The 23,950-nt window shown below is 37.8% G+C and overlaps 1 protein-coding gene across 1 annotated transcript in view; it reads left to right on the forward strand.

The window, feature by feature from the left end:
• Hmcn1 (hemicentin 1) overlaps positions 1 to 23,950 on the forward strand; it is a 432,339-nt gene that overhangs the window by 372,373 nt on the left and 36,016 nt on the right. The window contains exons 81-93 of the mRNA XM_042674344.1: positions 1,016 to 1,285; positions 1,929 to 2,119; positions 5,817 to 6,030; positions 7,529 to 7,663; positions 8,487 to 8,677; positions 10,207 to 10,288; positions 12,868 to 13,137; positions 13,759 to 13,929; positions 14,056 to 14,226; positions 18,906 to 19,076; positions 19,249 to 19,419; positions 19,879 to 20,049; positions 20,160 to 20,330. Coding sequence (XP_042530278.1) covers positions 1,016 to 1,285; positions 1,929 to 2,119; positions 5,817 to 6,030; positions 7,529 to 7,663; positions 8,487 to 8,677; positions 10,207 to 10,288; positions 12,868 to 13,137; positions 13,759 to 13,929; positions 14,056 to 14,226; positions 18,906 to 19,076; positions 19,249 to 19,419; positions 19,879 to 20,049; positions 20,160 to 20,330 — 2,379 coding nt within the window. The remainder of the gene's footprint in view (positions 1 to 1,015; positions 1,286 to 1,928; positions 2,120 to 5,816; positions 6,031 to 7,528; positions 7,664 to 8,486; positions 8,678 to 10,206; positions 10,289 to 12,867; positions 13,138 to 13,758; positions 13,930 to 14,055; positions 14,227 to 18,905; positions 19,077 to 19,248; positions 19,420 to 19,878; positions 20,050 to 20,159; positions 20,331 to 23,950) is intronic.

The following is a 23,950-nucleotide window of genomic DNA, read 5'->3' on the forward strand; positions in this document are numbered from 1 at the left end:
TGTCTGTTTAATTCCGTTAAGTGCAGAATATTAGATATCCAAGTGGAGATGTCTAATAGAGAGTTGATTAGGTGCTGGAGCTCATGAAAAATACATAGTATAAAGCTGAAAAAAATGCTGAGAAAGGATAGTGGGCCAAGTAATAGAGCATCTTCCTGGCAAGGAAAATGCTCTAAGTTCAAACCCTACTACCAGCCCCCACTATGCACAGACACACACACATACACACACAACCTGAAAGTAATCAGTGTAAAGTTAAACTCAGGATATCACCTAAGGATGTGATCAACTAAGGAAAAATACAGACAGAAAAGCTGGCTAAGGAAAAGGTTCTGGGACAGAATATGGCTTAGCAGTCTCATGAAAGAGAAGACACTGGAAAAGAATCCAAAGGGTTCAAGTTGATGCCCAGAGACATCAGTGAAAAATCAGAGGAATCTAGAAGGGAATGGTATTTCAAGAAGAAACTGGACTGTAGTGTGGAACGTAACTGTATCAAGGCGTAGAATCCAAAAATATTCATTGGTTTCTATAATTTGACATATGATGAGAAAGAAATTGTTTCCAGTTGCTAGTGCTTTCTTCATTAAATGATTTAGCCTTTTGTTTTTGTTGCCATTTGGTTTTTTGTGGAGTTTTTTGGCAACAAAAAGAGCCTCCAACTCTTACTCAGTTTTCTTGCTCAAAACTGGGACTATACTACTTGAGCCGTGACTCCAGTCCTGTTTTTTTCTGGTTAATTGGAAACAGTCTTGAAGACTTTTCTGCCCAGTCTGACTTTGAACCTCTGTCTTCCAGATCTCAGCCTCCTTAGTAGCTAGGAGTACAGATGTGGGCCATTGATGACAGGCAAAGGAAAATGTTGATGTTCCAAACAGGACAAACTCTAATGCTTTATAAAGATACAATAAAGGGAGGATTTTGTTTTTGCACAAATGTTCCTTTGCCACAGCAGGACTGCAGTGTGTAGTCTGTACACTCCTGATTCTCAAATGAGATTTGAATTCTCTTTTAGTTCCCCCAGTCATTAGAACTCATCCACAAGAATACATCATTGCTATGGATCAACCCATCACACTCCCCTGCGAAGCAGATGGCCTACCACCACCGGACATTGTGTGGCACAAAGATGGGCAGACCATTACAGAATCCATCCGCCAGCGCATCCTCAACTCGGGGGCTCTGCAGATAGCCTTTGCTCAGCTGGAGGATGCTGGGCAGTACACATGCATGGCAGCTAATGTGGCAGGTTCAAGCAGTGTAAGAGCCAAGCTCACCATCCATGGTAGGTTGTCTAACGTGAATTGTTTGCTACATTACTGTGGTAAAATAAAAGGTCGCCAAGAGCAAATTTGGTGGAAAAGAAAACTAATGAAAATCAATATCCAAAATGTGTGCAAAGAGAGAGAGTCATAGATCTTGTTTGTAGACCATATAACACAGGTGAAATTTGTTTTCTGTAGTGCTTTGTGTTATTCAAGATCTGGTGAGCACTTTGAGCACTTTATAGTATCTATGAATAGCCGGTTCATCCAGTCAACATGTTGTGGGGGACAAATTCAAAAATTAAAGTACCATAAAGGGGCTTTGGATTTGCACTTTGGCTTGTTTTATTGTTTTATTACAATAAGTAGAAGAAAGTCAAATGTGAGGACATCAAAGAGGCAAACAAAAAGATTTCTAACCCACTTGTAAATCATTTGGGCATAAAGTGAATTGAATGTCTTCCACAAAGTCGAGTACTTTAGAATTCTTGCTATGATCAAAAATATCAATTGCATTCCTAGCAAAAGAAATCAATATCTTGATAGCTTATTATAGTATTCCTATTAGAATGACCCTCAAATGTCTTTTATATGTTAATTTTCAATGGAAATAATGATGATTTTAATTTAACTTCCTGAAGTCAATCTTTTTGAAATTCCTAGTACCACCTAGCATCCGAAATACAGAAATACACTATGCTGTCAATGAGAACTCACAAGCTATTCTACCATGTGTGGCTGATGGAATCCCCACTCCAGCAATTCACTGGGAAAAAGATAATGTTCCTTTATCTAACTTGTTAGGAAAATACACTGCTCAGCCATATGGAGAACTCATTTTGGAAAATGTTGTGGTAAGTTTACCAAATGTAAATAGTTGTGTAAGCCAGATGGTTAATTCATATTCCTTGTTTTTACTAATTTAATCTGAAAATATAGTCTATAATGATAAAAGAAAATACTTATATAAATGTATATCCAATTAAAAATTAGACATATATTTCATTTTAAGTCCCCACAAGGAGAATAGCATTTAGCAGATAGAAGGAACTAATGAATACCTTTTAAAACTGTTCATTTGATGTGTGTGTGTGTGTGTGTGTGTGTGTATCCTGGGGCATGAAATTAGGGCCTAAGCACTGTTTGAGCTTTCTCTCTCTCTCTCTCTCTCTCTCTCTCTCTCTCTCTCTCTCTCTCTCTCTCTCTCTCTCTCTCTCTTTCCCTCTCTCTGTCTCTCTCTCTCTCTGCTAGCACAATACCACTTGAGCCATAGCTCCATTTTCAGCCTTTGGGTTGTTAATTGGAGATAAGAATCTCATGGACTTTCTTGATCCAGCTGGCTTCAAACCACAGTCGTCAGTGCTCAGCCTTCTGAGTAATCCTAGTTACTGGTCATATCTCAGTCAAACAATTGGATCGTGGGATGACACTGCGATAGGCCTATGTCAGGCTATGTCAGCTAACATTGTACTTTCCAAATTCTCTTTCCATCAGAAAGGAAACTATATAGCCAAGCCACAGTAACCTATCCATGTTTCAGTCGTATCCTAATATCAAAGATCTTAGTGGTTAAAGAGTGGGAATCTTAGAATTGATAAAATAAGAATAAATCCTTTTATTTGTTTAAACTGCTAAATATCTGTGGTGGGCATTACTCCTGTGTCCATGTACAAAAATCTTTTAGACTTTGAAGAATTAAAAGGGGACAGTTTAGAATTCAGTGGGACAATGAGTCAGGTACAGTAAGAGAATACCAATACTCAGGTATATCCTAAATATGAGGGGAGTGACATAAATAATATGTAGTTGTATTGGCATATAACATATATGACCCAGATTTTTAAATATTTCATTTCCATAAAAATCTTTTATTTTAAACTTAATTTGTCACAAGCTAAGAACTTAAAACCAGTTAAGTGGTGTGTGATGAGGGGAATAAGATTTATGCTTATTTGCCTTTTTTAAGAATACAACAAAAATTAGGTGTATCTATAATGAATGGTGGTAAATTTTATGATGTATTTCTAATTCTTTGGTACTTCGTTGACAAAGAATTTTAGTCTTAAATTTAGAAAAGAGAAATAAAACCCATAATATATATTTTAATTTATCCAAAGCATTCAGTCAATTAAACTATATTTATTAATGGGTCAGGCACTGGAAATACCAGAAACAAAGGCCTGAAGATCCTAGCTCTTATGGAGTTTATTTCTAGAAGGAGATAGATAATTTAGGAAATATGCAATAAAAGTAGTATGCAACATGTACGATGTCACAAAAATGCATTGTAAAGTGGAGTAAAAAGGATCTCTGGAGCTGGAGCAGGTTACAATTTTAAGTAAAATGATCATTGGGAAAGTGATAGTTTAGCCAAATCTAGGAGAGTGACCCAGCCAACAAAATATTCAAAGAAAAAGCAACCAAGGAAAGAAAATAGGCAGAGCGAAAGAGTTTAAGTGGGAATGGGCCAGTTGGATTTGAGACTCAGGAGGCCAGTAAAAGCAAAGAAAGAGTATAAATTAGATAGAAGGCAGAGCAAATGGCAGTCAGATCATGTAGTCTTCTAGATCATTAGAACCATTTTGCCTTTTACTATTCCTAAAAGTCTGAATCTATTGGCAATACTGTATTTCTGTAAGACCTCGTTGGCTTTTATGATAAGAGTAGATGGTAGGGTGGCAAGGACAGAAGCAGGAAGACCTGTGGGAAGGCTGGAGGAAGGCAAATGCGAAATAATAGAACCACCAGTAGAATGTTTCAGAGAAGGAGTAAGAAGTGGTAGGAGGCCACATATACTTTGACGTTAGCATGTCCTAAAAGATTGCAAATGGAATTTGAGAGGAAAAAGTAAAGGATGACTGAATGTCTGGTACCAAAGGCATGAATAATTTAGAGGATACAATAGCCATTATCTGAGAAATAAATAATAGCACAAAAACAATGATTTGTTCTATTGAGTCTAATTTCCATGCCACCTATAACCGCTATATATCAGTTAACTCCAAAGGAGAACTGGAATGAGCTCAATGCAATTGGAGTTTGGAAATAAGATCTAGATACTGGTTGTCTTCAAGATGTAAGTGGTCATATAAAGCCATGATGTTATGAAGGAATTTATGTAGGTAACATGACATACAGGTTCCATACATCTAGTTCCATGTAGATACAGATATAAAGGGACCAAGACTGAGCCTTCTCCTGCATCAACATTACATAGAGAAGCAGCAAATAGTATTTTGGCAGGAAACTCAAAGACTATACGGTCCAAGTGAAGGCAAAGTTTGAGAGTGTGGACTATTGCCAGTCAGACAAATAACAGTGATAGGAGTTAGCCATTGGGCTTAGCTAGTGAAACTCCAGAACTGTAGGTGATATTGCTATTATGCTTGTCATTTTTCTGCTAATTTTGGTTGGTACCACATTACCCAAAGAGCCCACTAGATTGTCCAGATGCCTCTTAGCAGCCTTGGATTTAATGTTATTTTTTAGTTTCTTACTTATACATTGAAAAGTGATAGTATATTGGATATTTGCTAGACTTTAGGGTTTATTTTTGTTGAAATCCTGTTGCTAGAAAATAGTTGTTGTAGATATGTAACATGTGGGATTATGATTTAACTCCTATGCATTTTGAATGTTTGAGGATGAATATGGTTAAAGTACTTTATTTGCATGTATGAACATAGAACAGTGAAACCTGCTGAAACTGTTTTTTTCTTTGTACATTTTTAAAATTATTATCTTTAAGTAGTTGGACAAAGGAGTCAGTATGCAACAAATTGGAGCTGTTTTTTGTTTTGTCTGTCGTGGGGCTTGAACTCTGCTTTCGGGCACTGTTCCTGTGCTCTTCAGCTCAAGGCCAGCGCTCTACCACTTGAGCTACAGCGCCATTTCTGGTTTTCTGGTGGTTTATTGGAGATAAGAGTCTCACAGACTTTCCTGCTCAGGCTGGCTTTGAACTGTGATTTTCAGATCTCAGCCTCCTGAGTGGCTAGGATTACGGCGTGAGCCACCAGCACCCAGCTGGGCCTGTTTTAAGATGGGGCAGAGGAGACAGGGGAAAGATGTGCCGGGAGGGGATCACGTTGTATATGTGTATGCAAATGACACTAAAGCCCTGTGCAACTCATGTATGCTAAGAAAAATACGTAACTTAAAAAGTAAATTTTGCTCTTCAAAACTAACCTAATGATTTAGCCCTGAGCTGGTGGCTCATGCCTATAATCCTAGCTACTCAGGAGGCTGAGCTCTAAAGATCAAGGTTCAAAGCCAGCCGATGCAGGAAAGTCTATGAGACTCTTATCTCCAATAAACCACCAGAAAACCGGAAATAGCGCTGTAGCTCAAGTGGTAGAGCGCTGGCCTTGAGCTGAAGAGCTGAGGGACAGCCCTCAGGCCCAGAGGTCAAGCCCCACGACCAACCAAAAATAAAAAAGAAAACCTAATGATTTAGCATTTAAAAGTGGAAATGTTGGGGAACAAGTTTTACAGTTTTATGTATTTTGTGTAATGACATTTTGTGTACTGTGATTTTTGTTTTTAACATTTTAGCCGGAAGATTCTGGGCTGTATACATGTGTCGCTGGCAATGTGGCGGGAGAAGATACTCACACCATCACCCTGACTGTGCAGGTTCTCCCCACATTCACCGAACTACCCGGAGACGTGTCATTAAATAAAGGAGAGAGGCTGCGATTAAGCTGTAAGGCAACCGGTATTCCATTGCCCAAGCTAACATGGACGTTCAATAACAATATCATCCCAGGTGCGTGATCTCACTCTTCAGAAATGAATCCTTGTACTCGTAGAGAAGTGGAGACCAACCTCCACTTGCCCTGATCATGAAGTACAGATGAAGAATTGGTGACTTTAAATATTATAAAACATGCTGCAGCTTGGATTTTACTCTCTACACACACACACACACACACACACACACACAATGTTTATTCTTTCTGCAGGAATAAGTGGATTACAGTTCTATATAGTGTGTGTTGCTAGAAGTTCTTTTCAAAATGTCCTCTCTCCATGAGAAGATAATAGTGTAAATGTAGGCAGCTATTCCCCCTGAGCCTCTTTCATCATTGATAAATTGATAAAGGTGGCTATTGCTAAAGTCATGTAATATTATAGAAAATCCAAACTCTTCACTGTATGAAGCCAGGGCAAATCAATTTCACTTAATGTAGAAAAAATTACTAGTCACTATGGATACTGCATGACAAACGTCTACTTACTCACTCGGCCTTGTCATCAGTGTAAAGGCACTAAATAGCAAGAAGTTGTCCTTTGCCAAAATTGAGTTCAGCTCTTTATTGACTGTCTTTCTAGAAAAGTGGTAATAAGACTGAGTGTTTTCTTTTGTAAAGATTTATGTTAATGACTGGAACTCATCAACTGTGTTATCACAGTAATGACTAAAGAAAAACAATGTCTAAAAATTCCAGTCTGTGTCTAAAGGCCAATGTAGTTTTTTAGTACCAATTTAGCTATTAAAACTTTTAAACCTTCATTTTCCACTTTGTACTCAGCATTGCCAATTTTTTGTTTTAATAAACAGGTAAAAAAAAACCTACAAAGTAAACATACTACTTAACATAATTAGATTTAGGCTGCTCAAATTATAATTTTATTTGGTTTTAGCTAACTTGTACCATATCATGTTAACCTTACATTCTCCTCTGCCTTACTAAATATTTATAACATCACCATGTATGATTTATAAGGAGGTTTAAATTATTACAGATTTGATCGTGTGGCTGCTATGACCAAACAAGCATGTATTTTTATGATTTGCCCTCTGACATGACAAGTCAGTTGAATTATAACTAAAAAGGTGTTCATTTTATTGATGTAAATTGGAGGGAAAGTACCAGTTAGATAAATGGAATGGAAAATGTCATGTTCCTGAATGAAGGATTTTTGAAACACAGAGAGACTATGAGCCTGCTTTAGGTAGCACATTGAAATGAAAGATGTACTTTCAATCTAAAATAGTTTCTGAATGATGTTTGTTTGCTTTTTCTCTTCCTGTTCCCCTGGCTGTTTTTTTTTATTCTTCAAACAAGAGTCTGTAGACTAGCTAAGAGGGAGGATCAGAGGCAAAGGCTGTGTCTTGCACGGTGTCTTGATGAGATCCTTTGGTTCCATTGCTGACCAACTCATAAATCTAACCTGTAAAATACTGCACTGCCCTGGATTTTTTCAAGGTCACTGAGAGGCATTCAGGCATTCGTGTTGTTTCCTAATTTGTTTCTCCTCAGCCCACTTTGACGGTGCAAGTGGACACAGCCAACTTGTTATTGAAAAAGTGTCAAAGGAGGATTCGGGTACCTACGTGTGCACTGCCCAGAACAGCGTGGGCTTTGTGAAAGCAATCGGGTTTGTTTATGTGAAAGGTGGGTAAGAGTGTTTTCTTTTCTCACCTGTAATTTGATTTATAATGAGAGGGCTGGATTTTATTTCCTTATTATGTAGTAATACAATAAAACTTTAATTTATGAGGTCATTTAGGCCAATTTCACAAATGTATTAATTCATGAGTGGGGGGAAAAAACAACCACCATGAGCATTTAACTCAAAAGTAAGAAAGAAGTAAATGAAGAGATCATTTCACATGAAGTGGTCCCATAGAGAACTGAAGTTGACCAAATCATCGGGTAGTTTAGGAGGAGACATGCATTCTGAAAAAAAATCTGTGAAGGTTTTAAATGACTCTTCTCCTACTTTACACAATTATCTTTCTTTTTTTTTAATGACCTTTAAGTAGTTCTGCAAAGGTACTTCAATTCAACATATCAGTTTAGGAGCACAATGCATCTTGATCAAAGCTACTCCTTCCATAATTCTCCCTCATTTATTCCCACCCCACCTATCCCTTCAAGCTACCTGGTTCCATTTTCACAGGTGTGCACTGGGTACTATGCTTGCATTTGCCCAATATTCCTTTCCCTCACTCATCTGCCCTCCCTCCATCCCCCTATGCCCTACCCACCTTAGACAAAACATACTGCAGTCTCCTGGGATTCATTTTGTTAAACAACTACTTAAAGGAGTTACACCATTGGAATCCTCGTCCCTGCCTCCCCGTGTATACCCTACTTTAGTTTGTTTGTATACGCATGCCTAAGGCCCTGAATATGTTTTCACTGGGGTCAAAATTCACCAAGAAATTATCAATAGCACCTGCTTTGACTTTGTACCTGTCCTAATACTTTCCAGAACCTCCAGTCTTCAAAGGTGACGACCCCGCTAACTGGATTGAACCACTTGGTGGTAATGCAGTCTTGAACTGTGAGGTGAAAGGTGAGCCTGCCCCAACTATTCAATGGAGCAGAAGAGGGGTGGATATTGAGATCAGCCACAGAATCCGACAACTGGGCAATGGTTCCCTGGCCATCTATGGCACTGTGGTAAGTCACTCTGGAATTGTGGATGTACCCTTAAATTCTCACAGTCACTGGCCCGATACACCTTCCATAAATGAGAAAATGTTCTCTTCCACTCCTCAAAAGTTTACTTTAAATGGTGTACAAGAAACTTTGAAAAGTACATATGAATGGAGTTCAAGGAGATGCTTCACACATGTACACATTATGAAAGATTTCAGTCAGGTTAAACATATTGATCTCTTTAAGCAGTTATCAGTTCTTTATGGTGAAACATTCAAAATCCTTTTTTGCAATACGTAGCACATAATTTTTATTTATTCACCCTGCTGAATGCACTAGACTTTTTTTTACTTCTATCTAACTATAATTCAGTATCTATTGGACACCATTTTCTTATTTCTTCTCCCTGATCCTCCAGAGTCTGATAGCTACTGTTCTCTCTCTCGTATAAAGCCAGCACTGTAGATTCTACACACAAACGACATCCTGCAGTGCTGTTCTTTCTGCACCTGGCTTATTTCAAATTACTTCTAGATCCTACAAGATTTCATCCTTCATTATGGCTGAATAGTGTTCCTTTGTATATACCCCCTTTACTCCATCTGTTAGCCAATGAAGTTCTTTTAAAAACTACAACTAAAACAACAGTGGAAATTGGTATTTTTGGTACTTTCAAGTAAATACCACAATTAAGATAATTTTGCTGCCTATTTTCTTATCCTTGTCCTATTATTTAACAATAGGAGATAACCTCTATAGATCCATTTTAAAAGAAAGAAAATGAAGAATTATGTACACTTCTTCAAATACAAAGAAATTTCATCAGTAAACTGATGATTATATTGAGACTTTCCAAAAGCTTTCATATTTCAGAAATAGGATTTTTTTTCACTTTGAATTATCTTCGCTAAAATATGTCTGGTTAATTTGTAAACATACTTACTGAGCTTTCTATGGGCTTTCATTGTATAGATAGTTAAAATAACAAAATATATTATCTAATCTCCTGCTTCATTCTCAAATGTTTATTCTCCTTAATTTTACTTCAACATTAGCTATTGTCAGTCATTCATGTTGAGGTTATTTCTAGTCATAGTTGTGATCATATCAAGTTGTCTCAGGCTTCTCATTGCCCAGGCCTTGAGTTCAAGCCCTTAAACTGGCATTCAAAGAAAAAGGACTCAATAGTTGTTCATTTGCACTGACTGACCATTTTAATGATATTTAGGACATCCTGAATAATACCATTGACATTGTTCTGTAGTAAGGTATCTTTAAGAGGTGGTCATAAAACAATGTTATTTTTGCTTTGATTTTCTACAAATTATTACTCTTGGTAAAAAAAAAAAAAAAGGTAAGTTTGGAATTTCTTTCTTGATCCTTCTATTCCTCCTCTTTTTAAAAAACTATTTATGAGGTTTGACCTATTAGGTTTGACTATTTCTATGGAAATGATTTCTCAAAGACAACATTGTAAACCAACCTTCATAAAAAATACTGGGATTTTCCCCTCTTATAGATTCATTTTATGGAAATGCTTGTTTCCATAGAATGAAGATGCTGGAGACTACACATGTGTAGCTACCAATGACGCTGGAGCAGTGGAACGCAGCATGAGCCTCACACTGCAAAGTAAGCTCCTGGTGGAACCCATGTGAAACTTTATGCCATGGTGCCTAATGGAGAGTACTTACTTCCTTTAGCTTTGTGGAAGTGCAGTAGTGGTTCTGTTCACAGTAGGTCTCATTTAGTTTTCTGTTAAGGGGCTGTCATCACATATGACCAGATAAGATGAAGTTAAGCGAAATTAACCTGAAGATAGGGACACAAGTGGTTTTTTCTTTCTTGCTATTGTTTCTAATGTATTTATAAGGTACCATGTGATTTTTTGTTGCTTTATAGGTTCCTCCCCCATGGTATAACCCTTGTTTTCACTGTATTTAATGTTGGTATAATTTGGGGAGGGGAAGGGAAAAAACAAAATGTTTAAATAGGGTTACAGGTGGACCCATTGCAACAATGAGATGTAGAAGACACTATGTTGAAAAACTAACTCTACAATTTAGGTGGGGGGCACAGTGTAGTTGTGGAGATGGGAAGGAAGGGATGGTAGAGGAAAAACAAAGAAGGAGGCAACAATGCTTGATAAGAAATGTATGCATTACCTTGCTCATGTAACTGTAAACCCTCTGTACAGTATTTTTACAATTAAAAACTTATTTAAAAAACTGACACATTTTCTACAGGTCCTTCTTTCTACTTTATCTAACATACATAGTATAAAATTACAATTGACTACTGGGGAAGTCTTTGTTTAATAACATGTTTAGTGGAGTTGACCACAGTTCTTGCAGCATGCATAGGAAGATGTCATTTCATTCTAAGCCTCCTGAGAAACTAGGATTACAGACATGAGCCACAGGCACCAGCCTTCTTGATAATTTTTTAATGTCTTCCTTTTTCCTTCCATTTCCTTCCATTTTTTGATATATTCCAAATTAGCATACATGTACCTTTTCTATACATATGTTCAAGTACAAGTAAATAGTTACTTGTTTAATTTACCAGTATGCTAGAAGCTCTTAAAGACTGGGAATATCTGTTATCCCTGTACACTAGTAGAACGATGCTGGAAAATAACAGGCTTTCAATGCATGTCTGTTGAATAAAAGAAGACCCATGATGAGTTCTTAGAGAATCTTAACCTCAAAAATTATCAAAGGAGGGACTAGGAAGGTGGCTCAGTGGTAGAGCACTTGCCTTGCATGCCTGAGGCTCTGGGTTTGATTCCTCAACACCACATAAGCAAAAAGAAAAAAGCCGGAAGTGGCGCTGTGGCTCAAGTGGTAGAGCGCTAGCCTTGAGCTGAAGAACTGAGGGACAGTGCCCAGGCCCAGAGTTCAGGCCCCATGACTGGACCCCCAAAAAAAAAAATCATCAAAGGAAAGGGGAAATTCATTATGTGAGACAAAGAATAGCAGTTGAGTGTATTGAGTTGTGTAACAGGAATCCTGAAAAAAGCACTCTTTCTAAGGTTACAAAGGCTTAGGGGAACAGTTAATAGTGCAGACAGAATTTGAATCCAAAAAGCCTAAGTATGGAGCCCATGCCGTACACTAACTCACTTAGGCATTTAACATTTTTTATTTTTACTAAATAAAATGGGGCTACAATAATTTTATCAATGGCCATTACAAAACTATAAGTAACTTTTATTCATTTTGTAAGTAGGCTTGTTTTTTCTTTCAAAAGAGTATTACCGTGTGTGTGTGTGTGTGTGTGTGTGTGTGTGTGTGTGTGTGTGTGTGTATGATAGAAATGTTTTAACTTAGCTGTTCAGAATCTAAAAAAGTCATTGTGCACTTTTTTAAATAAGCGTTTTACTATGAAAAAACTGTACAGAGGGGTTACAGTTACATGAGCAGGGTAATGAGTACATTTCTTATCAAGCATTGTTGCCTCCTCCTTTGTTTTTCCTCTGCCATCCCTTCCCTCCCATCTCCACAACTACACTGACCCCCCCGCACCTAAATTGTAAAGTTAGTTTTTCAACATAGTGTCTTCTATATCTCATTGTTGCAATGGGTCAACCTGTATCCCTATTTAAACATTTTGTTTTTTCCCTTCCCCTCCTCAAATACAGTGAAAACAGGGGTTATACCATGTATAAGGGAAGGACATACAAAGCAACAAAAAATCATATGGTACCTTATAAATACATTAGAAACAATAGCAAGCAAGAAAAAAACCATTTGTGTCCCTATCTTCGGGTTAATTTCGCTTAACTTCTTCTTATCTGGTCATATGTACATAGCTTTTGACCTTTTTTTACTTGTCCCAGACATATACTAGTTATTGAAAATAAGGGAAACCATGGGACCTATGTTTCTTTGGGCCTGGCTTATTTCACTTAATACAGATACTCAAAGAAACAACCTCCCAATAAATAAGTGGGCTAAAGACTTAAAGAGAAACTTCTCTGAAGAGGAAATAAGAATGGCCAATAGACACATTAAGAAATGCTCAACCTCTCTAGCCACAAAAGAAATGTAAATCAAAACAGCTTTGAGATTCCACCTCACCCCAGTTAGAATGGCTATAATCAAGAACGCTAATAACAACAGATGCTGGAGGGGATGTGGCCAGAAGGGAACCCTACTGCATTGTTGGTGAAAGTGTAAACTTGTTCACTGTGCATTTTTTTCTGACAGGTCCTCCTATTATCACTCTTGAACCCGTGGAAACTATCACTAGTGCTGGCAGCAAAGTCATACTAGATTGTCAGGCAACTGGAGAGCCTCATCCGACTATTACATGGTCCCGTCAAGGGCGCTCTATTCCCTGGGATGACCGAGTCAGTGTTCTGTCCAACAACTCATTATATATTGTGGCTGCTCAGCAAGAAGATACATCTGAGTATGAATGTGTGGCTCGAAACTTAATGGGTTCTGTCCTTGTCAGAGTGCCAGTCATTGTCCAGGGTAAGTATGACCAGAGGATATTCTTATTAAACTCTACCCAGGCAATTCCAGTCATAAAAATTATTACCATATTGCTGGTCATCAGTGGCTTACACCTGTAATCCTAGCTACTAAGGAGGCAGAGATCTGAGAATCAAGGTTCAAAGCCAACCCAGGTATATATAACCTCAATCCGAGTCTCTTTTAACTTTAGGGTACTTCTAGACGATGGAAATAGAACAAAACTAACATCATGATTTACAAACTAAGGGAAACAAAACAATGCAGAATAGAATTTTTTTTAATTCCAGGTTAATGATTCAAAATTCCAAACTAAATGCATTCTCAGAAAGCAATGCATATATTTTTCTTTAAGTAATGAAGCATATTCAAAAGGTAAAGACTCCATGAACTTCTCAATTGCTAACTTCCAGCAGCCACGTTCATGTGAGTCAGGATTGGAACTCTAATAAACTAAAGTTCTGCTTTCACTCATATGTGTTACTTTTACCATCAGTGAAATCTCCCACAAGCTACTCATCAGCAAGCATAGATTCAGCTCTCTAGTTCGTAACTTAAATGGAGCTTGCTTTGTAACTTTGATTTACAAAAAGGTGACAGAGTATAATGCTTTCTTTGCAGTTCATGGTGGGTTTTCCCCCTGGTCCTCCTGGAGATCCTGCAGTGTAACCTGTGGAAAAGGCATCCAGAAGAGAAGCCGACTGTGCAACAGCCCTCCTCCAGCCAATGGTGGCAAACGGTGCCACGGGTCGGACTCAGAAACCCGAACGTGTCAGAACAAGCTGTGTCCAGGTATACAAGGGATTAAGGGTGTTGTTAATTGACATTAATTTGCATTCCCTACCTATGCATAGCCTCACAGTTAGTACTTTAATTGCAATGTACCTTATAGTGCAAAAACTGTTCACCTTTGTATAGTGGATGGTCACTGGTCAGAATGGAGTCTTTGGGAAGAATGCACAAGAAGCTGTGGACGGGGCAACAGAACCAGGACCAGAGCTTGCAATGATCCGCCAGCCCAGCATGGTGGACGGCCATGTGAAGGGAATGCTGTGGAAATCATCATGTGTAATGTGAGGCCTTGCCCAGGTGAGAGCCCACCAGTAATAACCCGCCAACCATATTATGATAAGCTTCCTAAAAGGCAGCAAGCTTTATTATCACTGTAGCTTCTTCATTGAGAGAAGGGAAGAGCCTCACGTTTGAGAATGCGTTCATTCTGATGTGATTAGTTCTGTTATGGGTAAATCTGTAAAGGATGGCATTCTTCAATGCTAAGTAAAATTCTTAGTGTAACATAAAAATGGCTCCACATTGTGGTTTATTTTTATAATCATACTAAGTAGCTACAAGAAAGATCCTAAGATTTTAGAAGTAATGGTGGCTTTGGGTAACATCTAATCCAGCCATTCATTTCTAGACAAGAAAATGAGAGCTTACAGAGACTCAGGAACACATTGCTGGTGAACAGGGAACAGTGAAACATAGCTACCATTCACCAAAAACCCAGCACATGATACAACTGGGCTAGCTGGCTTGTCCATGTGCCTTTATTGACTTTGTATATGAAGACTCTTTCAGATTCAAGGGACAGAAATAAAACTTAAACAAAAACAGTCGAAAATTCATTTTTTCAGGTATGATGAAAGGCAAGGATTTGACCAATGCTTTTATGGATTTTTCCATCTCTCATCTCTCTTCTTCTGTTGGGCTTTACCTTGTTGAACTCTTTTCCTGTGGGAGAACGAGGTGCTAGCAAAGACTGGCTCTGATGGACTTTGTCAGCTAAGGCCTCAGAAGGGAAAAAAAGAGAGTTCTTATCAGCCTCTCAGTTCCTTCTCAGCCTGTGGAAAAAAGAACTCTGATTTTGAAGTTATCACATGCTTGTGTCTGGACTCAGCTGAGTGTATAGCCCAAGTTCTATGATCAGCAGCTGATTCAATGTGTCTTTCTATACACGGTCAAGAAAGGAAAGCTTCTTTGTCTGGAAACTTGAAAAAAAATTATATGGAAGGGAGGAGAGGTTGCTTATTTGTTTACTTATTGATTAATCTAACAAATATTTGCTGTGCACCTACTCTGTGTCCAAGGTTCTGTTCTAAAATATCACTTTCCTGTATCACAGTAAAATGGTAAAGTGACAAAGAGACAATGTCTTTCAAATATTGATAAGCATACTGCTCAAACTCGAAGAAGTGAATTGATGAAGCACAACAGGATAAGACACCTTAGCTTGGGGAGTGGTTCAAAGAAAGATGTGGATAATTTTTTTAACAAAAAAGAAGTCCTTACTGCATTGGGTATTTTGTTCTATGATAAAGAAAAATTCAGGAAATAATGTTACATAATTCACTAAGTAGCAAAAAGTGAATCGTGAACTTCAATTCACATTGATGGATTCCCAAGTTTAACTGCTTTGTTTCGAGATATCTTGATTTTCAGTCTGACATCTATTAAATTTCACAAATGAAACTCTAAGCCTGACATGGTGGCTTATGCCTGTAATTCTAGGACCTGAGAGGGAGAAGAAAGAAGATTAAGAGTTTAATGTGAGTTTAGGCTAGATATGGCCCTGGTTTGAAAAAAACAAATAAAATAAACCAACACTGTCCTGAAATCTTAAAGAAAATAAATCAAAGCCAAGGGTTTGAGCCTTGAAAAATTTAAAAAGCTCGTTACAGAAACATTATGTTCTAAAAAAACTCCAGAAAGACCTAAGAGAAATCATTGGACAATTGGTAACAATATAATGGAAACCTGAATATTAAAGCTAATGTTAAAGTAAAGGTCACTTTTGATTCATATTGAGTAACTCTGTGCTTCCGGTCTATTTACCTATTACCAGTTGCTCACTAATCTGCTGGCATATTATTATTTTAGGCTTTCTTGGGTTATTCCAAGCCCATAAACCAATTGAATTTTCTGTTATTTTGGCACAATGTCATCAGTATCTCAGAGCCAGTAACTAAAGCAATGTAGTGTTTAGTTGCACCATGTCACTTGGTAGATACTGCAAATGACACAATTTCATTGCTTCTATGTGTATAAGCCATTCTGTGTATGTATACATTTATACATACATATGTACATGTGTATATATTCTGCATATACCATATCCTCTTTATTCATTTATCTATTGTTGAGACCTAAGCTAATTCCGTGACTTGTTTATTGTGAATTATTTATTTTTAATGATGTCAAGTTTAAAGAAAAGTTGTGAGAATGACCAAAAATATTTCTGTATTATTCTTATACACATATATTTACTAATACAAGGGCCTTCAATTTCATAAATAAAGTAGTATCAAAGTTGACACTGTATATATATATATATATATATATATATATATATATTATTTTTAAGCTCCTTATCTCATTATCTAATCCACAGTATACATTTCAAATAACTGTTAGTTGCTCCAGTAATATTCTTTATAACTCTTCTTTATTTGTTCCTATTCCAAGATCCCATCTAAGATTTTACTGATTTGTCTTGTTTCTGTAGATTTTTTTAGATGTTTTTAGTAGAGAACTTTCTAACACTGTCTTTCATGACCTTGATACTTTGAAATGTCTGTATCAGTCATTTTGTAGAAGAGTTTTCAATCTGGAATCATCTGATATTTCCTCGTGGTTACACAGTTGGGGTTTGCTTTTGGGCAGAGACCACACAGAAATAATTGCTCCTCAGTGCATCTGTTCAGAGGCCATGAAATGTCAATTTATCTATACTCATGACAATTCACTCTGCCTGCCCTCTAAATAAAAGTACTACTTGCCATTGTATTGTAGCTACTGTTTTTACTTTTATTATAAATAAGTGTTTTATAAGGAAACTTTGTAAACATCCTCTTATCAGTCTCCCAGTGGATATTATTAGCTTTAATATCCACTTGTAATCCTTTTGGAATTTATCATTACTATGAAGTTTGAATAATACTGTTTTCCTTACTCTGTCATAGGTTCTACATTTATTATTGACTTTCTATCAGGGAGAATTTTTTTCTTTACTCTTTATTTCTTGATTTATACCAGCGAGGACTCAGATGTTATACAATAATGGAATACTCTGCTATCATGCAATGGATTATAATACATAATTACTATTATTATATATTCTGATGTGCAACTTATCCTAGGTTTTTTTAATGGAGTCTCTAGGCTAGTTTCAGTGTCCCCCTGAGATATCTCCATGAGTTTGTGAGTTAGTCATTATTTTCTGGTGCAAATTACCTACATATTGCAAGTAAGTAGACTAGGAATACAGACACAAACTCATTTGTCTGAGATAGTGAGGAAAGACCCGCCCTTGCACAGTATCTTTCCCAGAGTCATTGCTCCTAACTCTAGTTCTGATGTCTACTTATGTGTAATAGAAACTATTAAATGAGTAAAAAATGTCACCCTAAAACTATAATCCTCCAATGGAAAAAAATCATCTTATACTATATAATATTTTATTGCCAGAGTTTGGGCTTTGGTTAACCAACAACCCTAAGAATAAAATGTCTTAAAATAATTGGAATTGTAGACATTTTGGCAAATGAATCATACATGAGGATGTTGAGCATCTATAATTTGAGTAGCACTGAAACACTTTTGGGTATTATCTGCCTCAGAGTTAAAGTATTCTCCTTCCCTCTTAGGTTTATTTAAATTGTTTATTAGTACAAATGTTCATTAGTTAAAATAGATTGCATGACTATGTTTGCTCCTGTCTACAAATTGTAAGTATATGTAGTCCACTCAGTGAGAAATCAATTAAGTATGAGAAAAATGCAAATATTTAAATACTTTCTAAATGAAGCCAACAAATGTTAACCTCATTGATTGAGTTTTTTAACTTGTTATCTGGCCCCCTCATAGGTTGTATTAACAGAATATTTAGAAATGGCCTTTTTGGGGTTCACATCTTGGTTAACTGGGCCTCACTTTACAAGGCCAGTATCTAGAAAGTTCCCCTAAAGGAAACATCATGACCTGACACTGACTTGCACGTAAGAGAATTGGTAATGTTGACTCTCAGCCCACACACCTGGTAGGAAACATAAAGCTGTGCCAGCCTTGTGGTCAGATGCTGTAATATGTTAGTTACTGAAAGGAAGGCCTTACTCCTTGGAAACTACTAGTCAGGGTTTTCTGTTGTTTGGGAAGTAGGTGAGTGTGTTATTCAGAACATTTGTGAACATTATGTAATAGAAAAAAATTTTCAAAGAATTATAACTGTACAAATCATCATGTTGTTGAAAGAGTTTGGTCAATGTGTAAGTAGGAAGCCCATCACATTTAACGATGTGCTGGGATCCAAATTAGCATTGTTCAAAATATTTGTTTTATTCATAACCACATCTAGATCTGGAACCATGTCAGAATTTGCAAGAAGCTTCCAGACTTCCTCCGAAGCTCCTGGGTCCTTTCACTTTCCCAAAGCACCAAATCTAGACAGATACTTAGCTACATTTAAACACTTAGGATATGTTTACATACAGTTGCTTGATTCAATTTGATTTTAATAAAATAGTCCCCATGGGATAATGTTAAGCATTTATTTTGACATTAGGTAAGCCTTCTCAATTTCCCAGTACACAAAATTCTCCTGGGATCCAACCAGAAGGAGAAAAGAAGAAGAACATTTGTTCTTTTTCCTTTGTTTTGATTGTAGTTATTTTAGATTGTGGGCAGATTAACTCATGGCTGAGCTAATTTATTTGTATAACTGTTTGTTAAACTAATGTGTTCTCTAACTGCATCTCTTGGGGTCTTTGTAGTTCATGGGGCATGGAGTGCCTGGCAACCTTGGGGTGCATGCAGTGAAAGTTGTGGGAAAGGGAACCAAATGAGAACAAGACTTTGCAATAACCCACCACCATCGTTTGATGGAGCCTACTGCATTGGGCCAGAAACGCAGGTGCAAGTTTGCAATGAAAAACACTGTCCAGGTAAGACAAACCTGTTTCTTATTAAGTAACCTCCATCTCATATCTAAGTCTCTTATCAGTAAGAATCTATTCCCCTTTGACTCAAGAACATGACTCAACTTAAAAATGTCCAGGGCTTAACTTCCTCCTTTTTGGGTAGTAACCAAGCACCTGTGTTCTTCTGTTGATTCAGTTGATGGCAAATGGACAACTTGGACCAGTTGGAGTGCCTGCACTGTGTCCTGTGGGGGAGGAGCCAGACAGAGAACAAGGGACTGCTCTAACCCTGTCCCCCAGTATGGGGGAAGAAGATGTGAGGGAAGTGACATCCAGAGTGATTTTTGCAATAGTGACCCTTGTCCAAGTGAGTGTTGGAAACAGTGAGTCAACATTATACTTTCTTCAAGTTTCATTATGAACTTAAGTCCTTCACGTTAATATTCTGTTACTTGGTTCTTTAACCTTTGGTTTTTACTGCCACCATGTTGTAGGCTTACTGTGAGCTGTGTGTTATGTTGTGCTTTGCATCAAAAGCAGAGATTGTGTCTCATTCCTACATCCAGTCTGTGGACGACTGTAAACAAAACAGAGCAAATGGGTTTTAAAGAGAATCACAAAATCCGCTGAGTATCTATTTGATGTCTAGTCAAAACAGCAGCTGAGCTTTCTGCGTTTGTCAGTTGCCCTTTTAGAAATTCGTATGTTTGTGTTTAATTCCTGGAGAAAGACTCTTTTGTACTTTTATTCTTTTGGATGAATGTCATTGTTTATCCCTACACATTTTTAGAGCTCTGTTTTGATATGAAATGATTCCATGTTGTAGCCCATGGGAACTGGAGTCCTTGGAGTGGCTGGGGAACTTGCAGCCGGACTTGTAATGGAGGGCAGATGCGGCGGTACCGTACCTGTGACAACCCTCATCCCTCCAATGGAGGAAGAGCTTGTGGGGGGCCAGACACCCAGATCCAGAGGTGCAACAGTGACATGTGTCCCGGTGAGGTTCTTGATTCCTGACTCTGGGGGTAGTGAAGCCTTTCCTTTAGAACTCACTGTAGATTTTTAAAGCATCTGTATATACTCAGACCATCTCGTTCTTGTTCCCAGTGGATGGAAGCTGGGGAAACTGGCAGAGCTGGAGCCATTGTTCTGCCTCCTGTGGAGGAGGCGAAAAGACCCGGAACCGGCAGTGTGACAATCCAGTGCCATCTAAAAGTGGTCGTTCCTGTCCAGGAGATGCTACTCAGGTATCCAGGTGCAATGTACAAGCATGTCCAGGTAAGTACCGAATTTGGACTTTCGGCAGGACCGTTGCTAGCACATTCAGAGCCTTCTGTGCAAGTCAGGGGGGGAAAAAAGATTCTACTTTAGGCCCCCTAATTTATAAACAATTCCAGGGACAAGTAAAATTAGGGGGGAAAGTATTTTTTCTCCTAATTGTTACAGTTCTATTTATATGCTCATGTCTGGATTTTGAAGCCTGTTTATCACCTTTACAGACTTCCTAATTTCAGAGACAGACTTGTAATGGTAGTAAGAAGATCAGACCCTTGTTTCATATTGCTGAAGTGTGAAGATACCCTTGGATTTTTACAAAGCTCTAAAATCGTTTTAGATTTTTTTTTTAAGTCTGAAAATCTGTAAGGCCTATTTTGGAAAATTGAGTATTTGTGGGGAGAGTGATAGAAACTTATACTAGACCATTTGTATAACATAGACAAGCTAAAAAAATGTCTATCCTTCATAGACATACCTGTTCCACATTATTAGCTGGTCACAAAGAGTTATGAAGTTCCTTCCTAAAGGTTTGGTGGCACTTCTGATTTGAGATGAAGCATTTTGCCATTGATGGTGACAGGTTCCAACTGGCCACAGGGATTCCAGATAGGACAAGTCAGTTAACAGAGTCTGGCAGAGGGATTTAAGGATTCCATCCAGGTAGCCAGAAAGAGAGATAGCTAATTGTGTGTTAACACTCAAATTCATCTGTTACACTAGAGAGCCAGGTTTGAATGGGAAGCCATAGGTGTCAGAGAGGACCAAGAAAGCCAGTGACTCTGCTAACCCTTGCTCCCTCCCTCTAGTTAGGACCAGGGATAAGTGGCCACCAGGCCTTGATTGACTGATTGCTGCTCTCCTGCAATCTTTACAATCACTCTTTAAGGTCTCTGCTCCTTTTAGCTTCTTAGATGTAGAAATCACTCCCAATAGGCAGTTTTCACTATCTGGAAAATGCTCCTCCTGCCCTCTCTGGCTTAGTGAAGTATTTTTTAGTTCAATATTAAGGAATTATTTTTACTTTCTTCGCAGACCTTCCTGATTAACAGTTGTCTACCCGATACATACATAAACTCATAGAGCTGTAATAACAGGTGTCAATCTTTCCTTTTCTTTTTGTGAATTATTATCCTTAAGTAGTTGTGCAAATGAGTTGCCATTCAGCAAAGCATATTGTGAATATAATGCATCTTGATCAGTGCCACCCTTTCCAACATTCTCCCCCATCCCTCCCAACTCCCACCCTTCTCTCAGTTTCCTTTTGTAGGATTTGGGTTGAATTTTACAACTGCAGTCTCCCCCCATACCAATCTTCATTCATCTGTGCCCCCCACCTTGAACCCACCCACCCCCTTCTTTTGAGTGCTCATTTCCCAGTGTATCTATTGTTGAACTGTGCATTAGTCCCTCTAAGAAATTACATTTGAGTTCTCTTCTGAGTCTACTGTATCTTGATCAATACATTCATATATGCTTGCATACCACCCCAAAATGTTTACTCCTATCCTTATAAATTAATTCTAGCTTCCACATATGAAAGAAAACATGTATCTCTTGTCTCTCAGTGCTTGACTTACTTCACTTAACATGATTTTTTCCAGATCCTTTCTTTTCATTACAAATGATTCAGCATCATCCTTTCTAATGGATGAGTAAAATTCCATTGTGTATAAATACCACATTTTCTTGATCCATTTGTCCATTGATTCCATACCTTGGCTATAGTGAATAGTGCTGCAGTGAACATGGTTGTGTGTGTGGTTTTACTAGTTTGTAATCTTTTGGATTAAATGCCCAAGAGTGGAATTGCTGGATCACAGGGTAGTTCTGTGTTTAATTTTTTGAGGAACTTCCATACTGGTTTCCAGAGTCATTGAACAAATTTCCTTCCCCACTAATAATGTACTAATGTTTCTTTTAGCTCACAACCATGCCATTTGCATTCTTGATAATGACCATTTTAACTGGGGTGAGGTACAATCTTACTGTTGTTTTGTCAGCCTTTTATTTTCTTACCTCATTTTCCTTCTTGATGTTTGACAAATTAATATAGTTAGTGCAGAGCAGAAAACTGTATCCACATGAAAAAATTTCCTCTCACCTATAAAGTAATACGAGTTAAACTATGAACTATTATGTTTATTGATTTCTAAACTGAATGCACTTGTACTTCTCCCTAGTATGTAATATCTGATAATAAAGGAATCTAAAGTACCTTATAACTGCTTTAAAATATATTTAGTGGGCTGGGAAGGTGGCTCAGTGGTAGAGCGCTTGCCTTGCATGCATGAGGCCCTGGGTTCGATTCCTCAGCACCACATAAGCAAAAAGAAAAAAGCCGGAAGTGGTGCTGTGGCTCAAGTGGTAGAGCGCTAGCATTGAGCTGAAGAGCTGAGGGACAGCGCCCAGGCCCAGAGTTCAGGCCCCACAACCAGACCCCCCCCCAAAAAAAATAAATGAAATATATTATATTTAGTTTTCTGTACTATCAAGGAACGTCTTCTAAATGATGTCCTCTCTTGTCAAAAGAGAGGAAATTCATCTAAAAAGTTGTTATAAGTGGCACTGTAGCTTAAGTGGTAGAGCGCTAGCCTTGAGCTGAAGAGCTGAGGGACAGCGCCCAGGCCCAAAGTTCAAGCCCCACGACCGACAAAAAAAATAAATAAATAAATAAATAAAAAAATAAAAAGTTGTTATAGGGGCTGGGGGTTTAGCCCAGTGGAAGGGCACCCGCCTGGCGCGCACAAGGCCCTGGGTTCGGTCCTCAGCCCTGGAAAAAAAAAAAAAGATAAAAAGTTGTTATACTGTTATTTGCTAATAACTAACAATTTTGTCGCACAGTAGAAAGAATTCATTACAATACTGGAGAGATACTTTTTAAACTTTTTAATAATTTTCAAAAAATTATCTTCAATGAATTTACAGTACTTTCAAAAGTATAATAACTTTTTCAGATTTTTCTCAAGTTAAGCATTTTACAATATATATGTAAACTAAAGAACCTGAGCCAGGATCTGGTAACTCACACCTGTAATCACATCTCAGGTGGCTGAGATGTAAGAATTGTGGGTTGAAGCCAGCCCAGGCAGGAAAGTCAGTGAGAATGTTATCTCCAATTAACTACAAAAAAAAAAAAGCCAGAAGTAGAATTGTAACTCAAAGTGGTAAAGTGCTAGCCTTGAGCACAAAAGCTTAGGGACAGCATCCAGGTCCCTTAGTTCAAGCCCCAGGACCAGCACACACACACATACATATACACACACACAAAAAAAAAAAAAAGGAAGAAAAGAAAAGAAATTGTCAGACATTATTGACTCATGCCTGTGACCCTAGCTACTTGGAAGATAAGAATTAGAGAATCAAAGTTCAAGACAATCCTGAGCAGAAAAGTTCATGAGCCTCTTTCTCAATTTATAGCAAGGATCAATGTTATGTGCCAGTGTCATCCCAAGCTACATAGGAGACTGAGACTGAGAGGAATATGAATGTAGGCCATTTGGGGCAGAAAATTCCAGAGTCCATCTCCATGGAAGGAAGATTAGAACAGTGTCACACACCTAAAATAGAAGCATAATCCCATGTGGGATTATGAGACTCTATCTCAAAAATTTCCCAGCTCA

The sequence above is a fragment of the Dipodomys spectabilis genome, unplaced genomic scaffold (genome assembly GCF_019054845.1).
Source record: "Dipodomys spectabilis isolate Male_0828 unplaced genomic scaffold, ASM1905484v1 ptg000019l, whole genome shotgun sequence".
NCBI classification, from domain to species: domain Eukaryota; kingdom Metazoa; phylum Chordata; class Mammalia; order Rodentia; family Heteromyidae; genus Dipodomys; species Dipodomys spectabilis.